Source organism: Mobula hypostoma, chromosome 17 (assembly GCF_963921235.1).
Source record: "Mobula hypostoma chromosome 17, sMobHyp1.1, whole genome shotgun sequence".
Taxonomy (NCBI): Eukaryota; Metazoa; Chordata; class Chondrichthyes; order Myliobatiformes; family Myliobatidae; genus Mobula; species Mobula hypostoma.
Window position 1 is genome coordinate 52,825,785 of NC_086113.1, and position 17,213 is coordinate 52,842,997.

The window sequence follows — 17,213 nt, forward strand, 5'->3', positions numbered from 1 at the left end:
AAAAAATCTTTTAATATCCTGCTTTATATTATTGGCTAGTTTGCCCTCATGTTTCATTTTCCCCCCCCTTCTTATGGCTTTTTAGTTACCTTTTGTTGGATTTTAAAAGCTTCCCAATCATCCAACTTCCCACTCACATTTGCTATATTGTATGCCCTTTCCTTGGCTTTTAAGTAGTCCTTAACTTCCTTTGTCAGTCACCGTTACCCATCCTTGCCAGTTGAAAACTACTATTTCTGTGAGACATATCTATCCTGCTCCTTGTGAACTATTCCCAGAAACTTCAGCTACCTCTGCTCTGCTGTCATCCCCACCGATATCTTCCTCCAATCCACCTGGGCAAGCTCCTCTCTCATGCCTCTGTAATTCCCTTTATTCCATTGTGATACTGATACATGCGACTTGTGCTTCTCCCTCTCAAATTGCAGTATGAATTCAATCATAGCTCCTTTATCTTAAGCTCCCTAAAAAAAATCTGGATTATTACACAACACCCAATATAAGACAGCCATTCCCTAAGTACGCTCAAGTACAATCTGCCCTAAAAAGCCATCTCATAGGTATTTAACAAATTCCCTTTCTTGCAATCCAACACCAACCCAATTTTCCCAATTCCCTTGCATATTGAAGTTCCCCATTACAATTGAGACATTATCCATATTATATAGTCTTTCCAACCAGAGGCACAGAAATTGGCACCAACACCTGTTTGACCTCTGATGGGCACAGTTAATACTGTACAACATGGAGACAGCTGTGGCATCATCCAGTACCTTTCTTAATTCACTTTCAGTTGACTCTTTTTCAGGGAATGTGACATGCAAATAGCGGATGGATCTCCAATCATGCTGTAGTTGTCTCAGTCAATCACACCCCTACAAGGTCCTCCTGTTTTGACTACATACAAGCTCAATGTAGCTAGTTGGCTGTTGTATTACACTTTTACAAACGTCATTCCCACAGGAGTTATCTTTTCTCCAGTACAAGTTTTTAGTTGGGCATCTGCAAGCTTCAGTTCAGTATCCTTGAAGTACCGTTCAAACTCAATTTGTGGAAAGACTGAAAAAGCCAAACCAGGGTCCAATCACATTTTAATTAATTTGCCATTCAGTTCTGGTGTAAACCATATTGCTTGTTTATTATTAATTTTCACACCACAAATCTCAAGGCTACAATCATTATTTTTCATCAATAGCATACAAATTAGTGCTCAATTTGAAACTGCAACTTGACTTCTTAGCTTTTTCTCTTCTCTGTGCAGTCCATTTGTTTCTGTCTGCCCAACATGCTCTTTGTACGTGCTCTACTTTATTTCATTTTCTGCAAGTTTCAGCTTTAAATCAGTCTGGTGAATGTGAGCCCCTGCCACAACTGTGACACAATTTGTTCAGCCAGGCCAGCCTGTTTAGACATTGCAATTTTGTTCACGCTCACTTTTCATTCCAGACTGTAACTCAATTGTGTCCCTGCCTGCTGTTTTCATTAATACAACAACTTCAACTGCTCTTTTAAATGTAAGCTGTACTTCAATTAGGAGCCATTTTGAATGCTTTTTTGTAAGATTCCACAAACTAAATGATCTCTCAGTGCATCACTGAACTAACAATGCTCAGATAAACTCTTCAATTAAGTCACTTATGCTGAAATGGACACCCCTTCATAAGATTTCACATATGAAACTTGGACTTCTGCCATCAACAGTGACTTGTGCTCTAAATGTTCCTGCATTACTTTCATGATATCAGCAAGCACATTTCTGCTGGTATGATTGGAGCAGTTAAAACTTCGAATCAAACTCTATGCCTTTAAACCCAATGCACTCAACAAAATTGGTATTTCTTTCTCATTGGCTATTTAATTTGCTTCTATATGCTGCTCATTTAGCCCAGTATACATGAGCCAGTTATCTCTTATGAAATCATATGCACCTTTTCGACGTAGCCTGTCGTTTCTGCTCTTTTTATGATTATTATCAGCCTGTACTCACTCTTTATGAACCCTTGAATTCTTCTGTTTTCACCCTTCTTTTTAAACTCAACTGTCTCTGCACGTTCTGGGCTGCATTTTTCATTCACCATTCCTTGCAGTGCTTTTTTTAAAAAAAAATTGAATATCTTACTGTACTTCAACATGTCAGGCGCTGTCTCAGGTTCATTTTAAACATACCTCACCTGAACTTTTTCCCTTCCACGCCCTACAATTATTTGGTGTAAAACCATACCATCAGCCTAGCTATTTAATTCACTGGTCTCAGTTCAGCTCAACTGGTCTGTCCCCAAGGGTCAGTTTTCTTTCTCCAGTACTGACACTAATCCCCATGATTTGAGTCTATTTCAGCAACTACAAAGCCTTAAGTTCAAGTCTGTGATCTTGTTAACCCTTTGCTAAGTGAACGTGGCTCATATAGTAATTCAAAGGAAAGTACATTGGCACTTTGTTTCTTTTCAAGACCCTTCCATCTATTTTTGCAGCCACCTAATAGGACTTCTCTGATTTCGCAACCATCTCATCCCAGGAATTAGCTTAGTGGGTTTCACTTGGGCTGCCTCTAATGCCACTACATCCTTCCTGAAATAAGATGACCAGGACATTGCATAGTACTCCAGTACTTGTACAACTATAGCAATGCTTTCCTAAACTCTCTTGTAATAGAAATTAATTTTTTTGCCTTGCTGCACCTATCTGTTAACTTTCCCCATGCAGAACACCTCTGTACTTTGATCATCTACAATTTTCTTCCATTTTGCTCAGGGGTTCCAAGCCTGGGGCCCATAGACTCCTTGCTTAATGGTATAGGCCCATGGCAAAAAAATGGTTGAGAACCCCTGATTTAGATAGTCATCTGCCTTTAAATTCCTTCTAATGGTGAGGCGCTTCACCCCAACCCCCAATTCTAACCAATTTTTTTTCTTTTTTAAAACAAGAGCACCTTTGAGAGTGTGCTGACTAGCTGCATCACCATCTGGTACATGAATTACAAGGCACCTGACCACAAGTCCTTACAAAGCATTGAGAGGATTGCCTAGGGGACAATCGGGGTCTCTCCTCTACCCTGCGCTACGAATGCAGGGCCTTTAGAATAGTCAATGAAAGTCTGAAAGCTCAGTGATTCAGGAATAGCTTCTTCCGCTCTGCCGTACGATTCCTAAATGAACAATAAACCTGTGAATACAACCTTACTTTTTAAAAAATATATATTTCTGTTTTTGCAGTATTTTAATCTTATATGTATTGAATAGATTAAAATACACACATATTATATATACACATACTCATTGTAATTGATTTGTTTTTTATTTCTACATTATCATGTATTGATGCTGCTGCTAAATTAACAAGTTTCATGACACATGCCAGTGATAATAAACCTGACTCTGATCCCTCACACCTGTCCAACAATCTCTTTGACCCCCGACCATCAGGCATGAGGAACCATAGTTATTGGACAAGAACTGTTAGGATGGGGAGCAACTTCCTCCCCAAGTCTGTGAGACTACTGAATTCCCTGCCACCACTCAGGTCTCATCACATACGAAGTGCCATTATACTATTTACTTTGTAACTTGCGTTGTAAATGCACCTAATTATTTGTTAATTTACTAGTGGTAATATTACTTTGTGTTATGTGTGTGAGTTAAATGGTCTGTGCTGTGCACCTTGGTCCAGAGGAATGTTGTTTCATTAGTGGTACAGTCATATGGTTGAATGACAATAAACTGAATTTGAACTTGAATTTTTATCAAAGTTCATGAGCTCACACTTGCCCATACTAAACTCCATTTGCTAGGTTCTAGTCCACTTTTTCAACCTACCTATCCTACTGCAGATATCTTCACATGTTCAACCGCCCATTTTCATGTCACTGGCAAACAGATAACTTTCATCCTGCCCTTCCTCAGGTCATTAACATAATTCATAAGTAATTGAGATCCTTTATGCACTCCACTAATTATATTCTTCAAACTGGAAAAAGACCAGATTATTCCAGCCCTGTCTTCAATGATCTAATCAGTCTTAGTTCATTTTAACATACTTCCCCCAAACCAATGAATTCTAATTTGTGTAGCAGCCATTTACCCAACACCTTGTCAAATGCCTTCTGCAAAAATACTACATGGATAGGTTCCACTGTATACACTCTACTTGTTATATCTACAAAGACCTAACAAATTTAACTTGCTAAAAACTTTGTTCACTTGGTTTGATCACATTAAACTTCTCTAACTCACTAGCAATTTCTTCCTTGAGTACAGACTCCAACATCTTGCCAACAAGAGACATGAAGCAAACAGATCTATAGTTAACTGCTTTTTGTCTCCCTCTCTTTTTGAGAAATGGACTTGCATTTGCAGCCATCGAACCCACAAGAATATTCCTGGAACTGAGCTTTGAAAAACTTCAACAAATAGTTCCAGTATCATTGTGGCCCTTTCCTTCAAAACTTCGGGGCAAACCATAGGGGACCTGGCAACTCGTCCATTTTTGACCCCTTTAGCTTTTCTAATATCTTGTCTCTTGTGAGCCAGATTTTCATTATGTTCAAATCTTGCCATTCAGAAATCTGTGGCATATCTAGTGTCCTCCATAAAAACTGATACAAGTATGAATTAAGTTTATCTGCCATTTCACTGTTTTCTTGATTAATTCCCCAGTCTGATTCCCTAGGGTCTCACATTTACCATAGCTACAGTCTTGCATTTCATATATCGGGGAGTTGGGGAGGCGGGGGGGGGGGATGAACACAATCCTGTCCTTATCAACAGGGCTGCTGTAGAAATGGCTGGCAGTTTCAAATTCCTAGGTGTCCATATCACCAGAAACTTTTCCTGATCCATCCATGCTGATCTCGTGATCAAGAATGCACACAAGTACATGCTTTCTTAGGCACCTGGGAAGATTCAGTTTGTGTACAAGGATACTCTGAAATTTTTGATATTTGAGCTATAGAAAGTGTGTTTAATCGGCTACATTTCAGCCTGATATAGCAACTGCTCTGCACTGTCAGAATGACACAATGGTACAGCCATCCCAGTCCATCACAAACTTGTCACTTCCTTCCATACAGTTCATCTTCACAGTGCATTGCATCAAGATGGCTAACAGTATCCACAAGGATGCCTGCCACCCTGGCCATTCTTTTTACCCCCCTTTTTCCTTTAGGGAGAAGATACAAGAGCTTGAAAGCTGGATAACCAGAGCCAAAAACAACTTCTTCCCCACGCCTATTAACCAGGTCTTTCACATCCCTTCCTGCAACATACTCAAGCCCTAATTCTACCACATCCATCATGTCATTTTCACATTTCTTTTTGCAACACCTCAGCTTGCACTACTCAATTGTTTTTGCAAACAAGAGAAAGTCTGCAGATGCTCGAAATCCGAGCAACACACACAAAACGCTGGAAGAACTCAGCAGGCCAGGCAGCATCTATGCAAAAGAGTACAGTCGATATTTTGGACCAAGACCCTTTGGCAGAACTGAAGGGAAAAAAAAAGCTGAAGAGTAGATTTAAAAGGTGGGGGGAAGAGGTCTCATCACGACAGTGGAGTAGGCCTTGGATGGCCCAAACAGAATGCAAGGTGTTGGCTTCATCACAACTGAGGGTCCATGGCCACCTCCACTGTCGTGATGAGGCCACACTCAGGTTGGAGTAACAACACCTTTTATTCTGTTTGGGCAGACTCCAACTTGATGGCATGAACTTTGATTTCTCAAACTTCTGGTAATGCCTCTCCTTCACCCCTTCCTATCCCCTCTTTCCTCTCTCACCTTATTTCTTTGCCTGCCCATTGCCTCACTCTAGTGCTCTTCCCTCCTTTTCTTTCTTCCATGGCCTTCTGTCTCTTTCGCCAATCAACTTCCCAGCTCTTTACTTCATCCCTCCCCCTTCAGGGTTCACCTATCACCTTGTTTTTCTCTCTCTCTCCCTACTTTTCAAATCTATCTTTTAAATTCTCCAGTCCTGCCAAAGAGTTTTGACCCAAAATGTTGACTGTACTCTTTTCCATAGATGCTGCCTGGCCTGCTGAGTTCCTCCAGCATTTTGTGTTGTGTCCATTGTTTTTGCACTTGTTACAGTATTTATTGCTCTATTTATTGTAACCGTACACACTGCTTACATGGTTAACTTCATGTGGGCAAGGAATCTCACTACAGCTTGCTCTCTATCACTATGAACTAATCTTCAAGTATTCTTAGTAGACTTTGCTGCTTGGTTTGTTATAACTTGCCAATTTTCTCTCATGATCAAATTTCTTCCTCTAACTCTTTATTCTCGCTGCTGGTTCTTGTAAACTTCCCAGTCCTCTGGTTTGCCACTATCCTTTGCCCCTTTGTCCTGTGTTCTGCAGGGATTTAGGGGATTTGTCATTGGGACTTCTAAAGAATGTGTGGCAAATGGCAGTTTGGACATTCTGGCTTAAGGTTACACTTTGTTGTGTTGTCCAAAAGTTGATACCTCACAGCACTCCCTAAAGTATAATCCTAACATATCATCCTAGATTTATAGCACACTAGCTCTTATTTGAAATTTGACACCCAACTCTGATTCCAAGGTTTAGGCTACCGCGACTGAACCAAAATTGTTCCTATAGTTCTCCAATTTCACAAGCAGAGGTGAAAATGTGCGCACACTTCAATACAGTGAACAATAAAATCCTTGTACAATAAAATAAAATCAGGAGGGGATTTGACAGGATAGATGAACAGGGAAAGGTGGGGGGGGGGGTCCGCATTCTATGAAAATCTAGAACTAGCTGTACTGTTTAGAAATAAAGGGCCACCCACTTAAAGGAGACATGAAGCAAAATTTCTCCTGACAGTTGAGCATCACTGTCATAGATTCATACAGCAGGGAAACAAGTCTATTAATATCTGGTCAATCATGACCATGGGCATCCATCCATATGATTCCCATCTTCCAGTACTTGGCCCATAGCTTTCAATACTTACACATTTCAAGTGCTCACCTCTTAAATGTTGTTAGTGAATCAGCTTCCACCACTCTCTCCCAGTCCATTCCAAGTACTCAACCCTGCCATGGTGAATAAAGTCTTCCTCAAATCCCCTCTGCATCTCTTACCCATTACTTTAGATTTTCACCTTCTCGGTTTACTCATTTTTAGTAAGGGAGACAGGGGACAGGGACAGGGACAGAGACCTAGCCACACCATATTCATAATGCTACATCCCAGGCAACTTCCTGGTAAATTTCCTCTGCAACCCCTCCAGCACATCCTTACTTGTGACTTAAAAGTAATGAAAGCAAATCTGAATACTTGTCTTAAGCAAAGATAGGCAGATCTGTGATACGGGGTGAAAGGTCACCAGGAGTAGACAGGAATATAGAAGTGATATTACAGTCAGATCAGCCAATACCTTAATGAATAGCAGACCAGTTTCAAGGGACCACATGGCCTATGGCAACTCTTAATTCACATCCATGTTTGTACATACATAAATAAATGCTAAATTAGTGTTTATGTAAAGTGAACGCAAAGAATCAAAACTACAAACTGAAATGTGAAAACACCTCCATTTTGCACAGAACAACATTTGTGGCTGTTACAAAGAGGACTGAGCACTGGGATTAGTCGTGGAATTAGATACTGCCTTTGCACACTGGTGTTGAAAGCAGCTGCCCCCATTACCAATACAGCTGATTGGGTTAAAATGCATTCATATGATAACTCAGCAGAGCAGCCAGATTCTGACCTTATTGTTCACACTTGTGCTGACTGCACTTGTTTTCCCAAACAGAAAAGCAAGCTATTCTCCACTCTAAATGACTGCAGCAACTAAGCAGGGCACGTGGCTCAAGGATAAAGACATGAAAAGCTATATAGACATAGAAAAACAAACACACTTTGAGCTTTTGTGATTAAAAAAAAAATGACGTGAGGACAATTCTTGACGGTTTTTCCACCATTTCATCTGTTTGCCAAAGATTTGATCCCGGGTGTTACAAGATCCAAACCAGCTGATCGAACTTCTACTCAGACTATACATGTGTCTGACCTAGATGGGGAAACCTGATGCAATCATTACTCCAAGTGCTTCATTTTTTTTAAGGCAACTCAATTCTGTTTCTCCATGTCGCACAGTCAATTAAAACTTCGCAAGCCATCAATTCTCACCACTGCCTGTAAAGAGTTTCTACGTTCTCCCTGTGACCTCGTTGGTTTCTTCTCATGGTTCAAAGATGTACCAGTTGATAGATTAGTTTTTCATTGTAAACTATCCCATGATTAGGCTAGGATTAATTTGGGGGGGGAGGGGGGGGTGGAAATTTTGCTGGCAGGAGTGGCTCGAAGGGCTAGAAGGGCCCATTCCATGCTGTATAAATAAATAAAATGATAGACCAGGGGACAAGTTGCTCAGCTTCACACCACAATAACCTTCAATTAATCCATTGCATCTAAGTCAAGTTAATTCTATGTTGGAGGAGAAATGCAGTATCCTATCTTGATCTGCTTTTGCATGTGACTTTCACATCAGAGTTGGATGACTTGCTCTTTTTCAACTATTGGAGAAACACACAGCCTACACTCTCTTGGAGTTTTGATGTCCTTTCAAAAATGAAGTACAGTAATATGTTATTCATCCAGCGTTTTTGCATGCAGAACTCCCAGGCACCAGCAAAAAAATTCTAAAATTATCAGGGAATTTCATTGAATTGTTTAAAGAACATAATTTTTAATTTTGAGAGTCATGTTCTGATAAGATGCATGAGCTATCTCTCATCAGCCTTCAGCACAACAGCATGCTCTCAGTGTCTTGTTTTCCCAAGTAGTGACTGGCTCCAATTGTGTTCCATAAAGTGTGCTGTATTCCTTCCATCTTTCCACAGCATTAGACAAGAACACTCAGGCAAAGGTACAAAGCAAAAACACATTGTTCCCACTTCAAATAGAGAACAGAAATATGTAGGTGGTGAAAATTGTAACATTATGTAAGAATTCAACTTGGGTTATTAAATTTGACATTAAATTATGAAATGTAAAACTTACGAGTTCTTTCTGAACTCAATGTGTTGAAAAACTGTAGGCAATGAATTCAGCGAAGCTTAATTATACTGATTGGCTGGCTGACAGAAAACAGTAGTGATTAACGGGTCCCTTTCGGAATGGCAAGCGGTGACCAGTGGGGTACCGCAGGGTTCAGTGCTGGGACCGCAGCTGTTTACAATTTATATTAATGATTTAGATGAGGGAATTAAAAGTAACATTAGCAAATTTGCCGATGACACAAAGCTGGGTGGCAGTGCGAAATGTGAGGAGGATGTTATAAGAATTCAGGGTGACTTGGACAGGCCGGGTGAGTGGGCAGATGCATGGCAGATGCAGTTTAATGTGGATAAATGTGAGGTTATCCACTTTGGTGGTAAGAACAGGAAGGCAGATTATCTAAATGGAGTCAAGTTAGGAAAAGGGGAAGCACAACAAAATCTAGGTGTTCTTGTACATCAGTCACTGAAAACCAGCATGCAAGTACAGCAGGCAGTGAAGAAAGCTAATGGCATGCTGGCCTTCATAACAAGGGGAATTGAGTATAAGAGCAAAGAGGTCCTTCTGCAGCTGTACAGGGCCCTGTGGTGAGACCACACCTGGAGTACTGTGTGCAGTTTTGGTCTCCAAATTTGAGGAAGGACATTCTTGCTATTGAGGGAGTGCAGTGTAGGTTCACAAGGTTAATTCCCGGGATGGCGGGACTGTCATATGTCGAGAGATTGGAGCAACTGGGCTTGTATACTCTGGAATTTAGAAGGCTGAGAGGGGATCTTATTGAAACATATAAGATTATTAAGGGATTGGACACGCTTCAGGCAGGAAGCATGTTCCAGCTGATGGGTGAGTCCAGAACCAGAGGCCACAGTTTAAGAATTAGGGGTAAGCCATTTAGAACGGAGTTGAGGAAAAACTTTTTCACCCAGAGAGTGGTGGACATATGGAATGCTCTGCCCCAGAAGGCTGTGGAGGCCAAGTCTCTGGATGCTTTCAAAAAAGAGATGGATAGAGCTCTTAAAGATAGTGGAATCAAAGGTTATGGGGATAAGGCAGGAACTGGATACTGATAGTGGATGATCAGCCATGATCAGAGTGAATGGCGGTGCTGGCTCAAAGGGCTGAATGGCCTACTCCTGCACCTATTGTCTATTGATTACACTTTACATGACTGGCTTCCTGAAAGAAATCACAGGTCATGAGCATCGCAGGGCCAATGCTCACGAAAAAGAAAAGGAATTACAAGGAAAAATAAAAATTACAGAGTTGTGTGCTTCTTCTCAAAGATGGCTCACTTGTTTCAAGATTCAGAGGACTTGGAGCCTGGCTGTTTTCAGTGAACACAAATCTGCCGTGAAATCAGTAGAAAAAAAAGTGAAACTTTTACGAATTTAGTTGTTGATTATGATCTGACTACCAAGTTTACAGTATGGATGAAAGAGGGTTAATAAGGTGCCACCTTCTAAAGACAAACTTAGCTAATGTAATCATAAAAAGTTGTACATAGTTTTAAACAATTCAAAAATTGCTTAACCGTGCTTATATGTGCAAATGCCATAGGAACCTGAAATTGTTTGTTTCAGGAAGTACAAGTCAAAGCGCTTTAAAAGGTGTCAGCCATATTGATCATGAACCTGAAAGTAAATTGCAATAACTTATTTGATGGCTTCATTGTATTTTTGTACCAAGTGTAACAGAATAATTATGAATAAAAAGGATAAACTGAAAATTAGTAGAGTCATGCATTTGTCAGATAACATCCCTCTGGAGAACTTGCAAATGGAAATACTTTAGTCATTTTTGCTCCTGCCAATCCTTTGGATTAGGGCAGTGTGCAAAAATGTTGTACTCATGACTTTTGCTGGAATGTTTTGACAGAAAATCTTGAATTTTCTGTCTTTTTCATGAACCTTCTCATAAAGCACTATATTGAATTTAATTCTTACACATGGAAAAAGGTGAATTAAGTTGATGGTGAAAATCTACTGAAAAAACTTCCTAGAAATTAACTCGATGAGTGGCTGGACACACACACGCACGCAGGCAGGGAATGGTGGAATGTAAATAGATATGGCAGTTTTAATTTTCATGGTTGGCCAGATATCATGGGCTGAAAAGCCTGTTTCTGTACCATACCAGTCTATTTTACTGTGATATACAGCAAGCACTGATTACATCATAGGAAATGCTTTGAACTGTGATAACCCTAAAGTTCAACAAGAAGCAAATGATGGAGCAACTGACAAAAAGGCTTCTTAAAATTGCTGCCAAAAGATTTGAAAACATCTTGAAACTTGCTGACCAATGAAACATGCAAAATAAGAGTGAACATAGTTTATTTATGCCTATATACAAGGGCAGAGTAGTTGCAGGCAGATTGGCAGCAATATCCTCTGAAAATTTGACTCTTCATATGATCGCAAGTACTGTTGTTTAATTCATTAATGCTGTTTAGCCTCAGAATATAGAACTGAAGTGTTAAACATGGTTATGTAAGAGTTTAAGGAGACTTTCCAGTTATGCAAAGAACACTAATATGTATATTAAGAATATATATATATATATATAGAGAGAGAGAGAGAGAGAGAGAGAGAGAGAGAGAGAGAGAGAGAGAGAGAGAGAGAGAGAGGGAGAGAGAGAGAGATAGGGAGAGAGAGAGAGATAGGGAGAGAGAGAGATAGGGAGAGAGAGAGATAGGGAGAGAGAGAGATAGGGAGAGAGAGAGATAGAGAGAGAGAGAGAGATAGGGAGAGAGAGAGAGAGAGAGATAGGGAGATAGGGAGAGAGAGAGAGAGAGAGACACACACACACACACACGTTTTAGGAACAGCTTCTTCCCCTCTGCTGTGAGATTTCTGAATGGACTATTAATCCATGAACGCTACTTCACTATCTTGCTCTCTCTTTGCACTATTTACCTGATTTCTTATTGTCATCCATAATAATTTTTTTTTAAATGTATTGCACTGTATTGATGCCACAGACAAATGTAACAACAGTGATAATAAAACCTGATTCTGATTCTACAGTTCCTCAAACTGACAACTTACATACTTCTTCAGGATGGCACTGGTGATACATGCCGACATTTTGCGGGCGGGGTTCAGAAAATTTCTAGACTTGCTTTTTCTGAACTACAGTCTCAATCTGCAGCTGTGCCATAGCATCGTTTTCAGCACAATGCTTTACAGCAGCAGCAACCCAGGTTCAATTCCTGCCGCTATCTGTAAGGAATTTATACATTCTCCCTGAGACCTTTGGGTTTCTCCCAGGTGCTCCGGTTTCCTCCCACAGTTCAAAGATGTACCAGCTGGTAAGTTAATTGGTCAATTGTAAATTGTCCCATGATTAGGCCATGGTTAAATCAAGGGATTGCAGGGTGGCATAGCTTGCGAGGTGAGAAGGACCTACTCTGAGCTGTCTTCTTTTGCACATTGGTTGTCCATCTTTGCGAGCAGCTTTTCATTGATCCTTTTGCATTTCTTTTTATCTATTGTGAATGCCCACAAGAAAATTAATCTCACAGTACTAATACTCTGCTAATAAATTTACCTTGAACATCCCCAATCAGTGGGACGACTAAGTGATCCAAATCTCATGCATGGAGTTCCCTCGGTTGACATTACAAGATCTGTCCTTAAACAATACAAGATGTGCATTTCAGTCAACATAATCTGAGCTGTAATGTTTTTGATTCGTGCTCTACATTGGAGTATATAATGAAGAAAGTTAACAATAGTTAAATGTGCAGTAAATTTAGGACATTAAGTGTGGTCAAGCATCAAGATGATGGCGAATTAGGGAGAAAAGGTCAATATTTTTATAAAATGACTAATTAAAAAGGACAGGTGGTCTAAAGCTTGGTCAAAGTTGCAAGTTTTATGGAATGCCTTGAAAGAGTGCTATGGAGAATTGAGAGAGATTGCCGTGCAAATCTCTCCAATCATCCAGCAACATAAAGCTGCAGAAACAAACTAACAATTTATCAACATCTGAAATTCTCCACTGCTCAAAATGATGCTGATTGGGGGGGGGGGGGAGAAGGGAAGAGAAGGGTTGGAATGATCATGGCTATATGCCAAAAAAGTTCATCCCTGCAAACTACCAAGAAATCTTGTCTTTCTATCAATTGGGCAATAATCTATCATTGCCCTCTGTTAGAAACCTTACCCCTTACCCGATGAAAAGAACTACACCGCTTTCTGCACCCCCCCCCCCCACCGCCAAAAATTGACCTGCAGGATTATTTGTTTGCAATTAAGGACTCTTTTCCTAGTGGACCCTGTTCTTTCACTGGCATGTCGTCAGACTTTAAACTTACAGCTGCAACATCAAACAAGCAATATGCAGTTTGTCCACTGTGGGCCCAGCACATTGATATAATCACAGAGGAGGCACATCAGTGGCTCTGCTTTGTTAGAAGTTTGAGGAGACTCAGTATGTCACTAAAGACTCTCACAAATTTCTGTAGATGTCTAGTGCAACACAGCCTGGAATGAAGCTCTAATGCTTAGGACTGCAAGAGAGTGAAGACGATGACTCAATCTGTCACAGGCACAACCCTCTTCCTCAGCATCCATCACTAAGGACCCTCACCACCAAGCGCAGGTCCTCGTCTTACTACCTTCAGGGAGGAGGTACAAAAGTCTGAAAACCCACTCTCAAATGATTCAAGCATATTCTTAACCTCCACTCTCAGTTTTCCAAACAGTCCATAAACATGCCCTCGTTTTATTTTGCATTATTTTTGTAATTTATGGTAATTGTATGTCCTTGCTACCTGAAAACAGTGAATTTCACATCACGAGTCAGAGATAATAAATGTTTCCACTCCACAAGTAACTATGAAATTGTCACTGTATTCCAGCAGCATTAAACAGATGTAATTCAAAATTATACTGTAAGCCCAGTACAACTGGTATTTGACAACGGACCTTACACTTCAACAAAAATGTCATGCAATATGCAAAGGGATTTCTATGATATTGTCTATCCCTGCCATGTTAACAAGGGACATGCGATCAGGGTTGGAAGAATTAAAGTGGAAGGCTCCTGTGTAACAACTGCAAATACAGGCTTAGACCACTGAAACCAATGAACTCAATATGCTGTAGATTTTGAGATAGAGTTAAATGCAAATCAGCTTCTTCAGTATGTAATTAGATCTGTGACTTGAGATAAACTCAAAGCAAAGGGTTTCTGAGTGATAAACGTCAATAAACAAGTGAATTTATTGGAAATGGTAACACTTCTGGAATAATTCTATAATTCAACAATAGAATGATGGAGCAGCTATTCAATTAATGACCTCTTGTACATTGAAGATGAACTCTTGACTTCACAATCCATTTCATTATAGCATCTGCACTTTATTATCTACCTGCATTGCACTTTTACTGCAACCTAACACTTTACTCTGCATTTTATTGCTTTTCCATTATACTATCATAATGTACTCATGTTTTGAAATAATCTGTATGGATGGCTCGCAAAGCCAATTTTTCCACTGCACCACAGTAGATACAATAATAAACCAATACCAACACTAAGTACCTAGAACATTGTAGAATTTCATTTTATTATTGACACATTGGAAATAAATGTTAAAAATGTGGCTGCCAAACAAAATGCATTGCATCTTCAATTAAAGGTCAGCCTTCTAGAGTAATACAGACTTCTCTACTTACGTGCTGTGCCACATCTTCCCCAAGGATCTTGCTGTGCTTCATATAGTCTGCAACAACCCCCATCAGCATTACATCGAAAGCTTCCACATATGGTGCCACATCTTGAAGCACAAAGAGGAAATCAAAATAAAAAAATCAATACTTAAGTTATTTTCCATTGAATGAAAACATTAGTCTTTAAATTGAGAGCAACACACACACACACACACACATGCAACACTGGAGGAACTTAGCAGGTCAGGCAGCATCAATGGAAATGAATAAACAGTCAATGTTTCAGGCCAAGACGTTTAATCAGGACTTTTTATTCATTTCCATATGCTTATTCATTTTCATATGTGCTGCCTGGCCTGCCAGTGCTTTCAGCATTTTGTGTGTGTTGCTTTGGATTGCCAGCATCGGCAGAATCTCATGTGTTTAATCTTTAAATTGAACTTAGAGGTTCTGTTGTGTAAAAAAGACACACTAGTGGTCCTTCATTACTTTCTTGTTTCACTATCTAATTCTTGATTCCCATCTTTCCTGCACTTTCCTCCCAGTTTTTATAAAAACAGAAGACGCTGAAAACACTCAACAAGACTGACAGCATCCGTACAAAGCAGGAAAGAATATTTTAGATGAGGGACTCAGCATCAGAACTGGGAAAAAGATGAAGAAAGGTCATTTTAACTTAAGAGTTGATGGTAGGAAGGAATAGACAAAGCAAAGCACAAAAGTGGAACATCCAAAATGCTGGCCTTCATTGCCCAGCTCAATGAAGCCAAGATGAATGGAGTTTTATCATTTCATTCAACCAGTGGGAAATTCATGGAAAAATTCACCATAGTTACATAGGAAACCTTTCATACATAGGACACATGTAGTGGAGAGAAAAACTAAACAGCTAACTACATAGCTGGATTATTTAAATATGCAGCCCTGTAAGTTACTTCTCAACACAAATTCACCATGTTGTTGAAAATAGGTAGAGCAAAATAGCTCCCATTTAGGAATTCCAGTAGGACACAAACATTTGACCTCTTAACAGGGAGGTTTATGCCAGCCACATAGTTCAGCATAAAACTTGACAAAATAATCATAACAGTGGTGTTTAATATTCATCTCCAGCACAATAGTCAGCCTCACTGGATGAAAAAGCAAGACATAAACCCAACCTTGACTAACAGATTCCTCTCTAAAACCCTGCTGTCTCAAGATCCGACACTGAAACTGCACTCTTTGCTGTGTTGCTTCCAGCCTCACTGTTTATTCGACTGACATTTAGAACCAACCCTCCTTGCATCTTCTGTACTCCAAACTGAATCCCAAAGGATTATTCCATAGAAGACCTTATTCACTGATAGCATCTGATGCATGTCAAAATGACAGCAGTCACTCAAGGCCTGATGCATTCAGAATTTATAGTGGCCCATACTCCCCAGAGAAAAAGTCTTTCTCTGAGCAAAGTCCATGAAGATTAGACTTCAACCAAGACAGCCCTCAGATCTGTGAATTTCTACAATCTCAAGCATAGCTTCACACATAGGCCTAGCTTTCTTTGCCTCCACCACCCCGCCCCCAGTCATAAACTATTTCTTAGACTCAAGATCATTCCAGGCTACTGCAACAAGTTACTGCCACATCAATATTTTGGCAACTCTACACTATGGAGATATAATGTTCAATTCTCAGACTCCATTTATTTTTCCTTCAGCCTAAAAAATCCTTACATAGAAACCTCCTGACCATAACATGAGGGGCTCTGTGCACACCCCTTCCCCCACACACAAAAAATGCCTCCAGACAATACTCTCCACCAATTTTGCCTGGCTACACCTGATCCCTAGAAGCATTTTCCTCACTGCTCCAATCATTGTAGCATCCACTCTTAAGACATCACCCTTCAATTGGCCAAAGAGTTTTTTTTTTATTAGCACATGTCATTTTAAGGGTAGTTTCTGAAAGTCACAGCTGCCAGATTGAGTGCAGCCATCAGCAAAATTTTGCAATGGATCATTGGAACATTTGTGCTAAAACTGACACATTACATTCTGATACGTACAAGGAAGCTTGCTGTTCCAGCCGCCACACATTCACATTCTTCATGGGACTTGCAAAATGATACTAGCTCAGCTCCATTAAAAAATGGAGAGATAGACAGAGGGTTAGGTAGACTAAACAATATTGCATTCATAAAAAGTCTTTTCATAACTGCAAGCCATTCCAGTGCCAGTTAAGTAGTTTTGAAGAAAAATTACAATCACGTAGGCACACTGTAAAATCTAGGGTGCATGAAAATGATCCATTGTTTAAAAAACTACATAGAGTAACACAGGAGATAAGACTAGGTTTCCTCTGTGACTATAGCACTACATAACCAAGAGATTAACAGACACACTACCACAACTGTAAATGCTGAAACTTCAAATACTGGAAATACTCATGCCAGTTGGCATCTGCAAAGAGAAAGACAAAATCTTTCACGTTAAAGGTCTTCCTTTATAATAAGTCAATTGTTTTAACTAAGGATAACCAGCCATCATC

The 17,213-nt window shown here is 39.9% G+C and overlaps 1 protein-coding gene and 1 long non-coding RNA gene across 4 annotated transcripts in view; one reads left to right on the plus strand and one right to left on the minus strand.

Moving 5' to 3' along the window:
• LOC134358030 (adenylyl cyclase-associated protein 2-like) overlaps positions 1–17,213 on the minus strand; it is a 199,508-nt gene that overhangs the window by 130,197 nt on the left and 52,098 nt on the right. For both annotated transcript variants that reach the window (XM_063069902.1, XM_063069903.1), the window contains exon 3: positions 14,691–14,791. In XM_063069902.1, the coding sequence (XP_062925972.1) occupies positions 14,691–14,791 (101 nt within the window). The remainder of the gene's footprint in view (positions 1–14,690; positions 14,792–17,213) is intronic.
• The window catches only part of LOC134358032 (uncharacterized), a 152,512-nt gene that overhangs the window by 43,389 nt on the left and 91,910 nt on the right, over positions 1–17,213 (plus strand). The window lies entirely within an intron of this gene.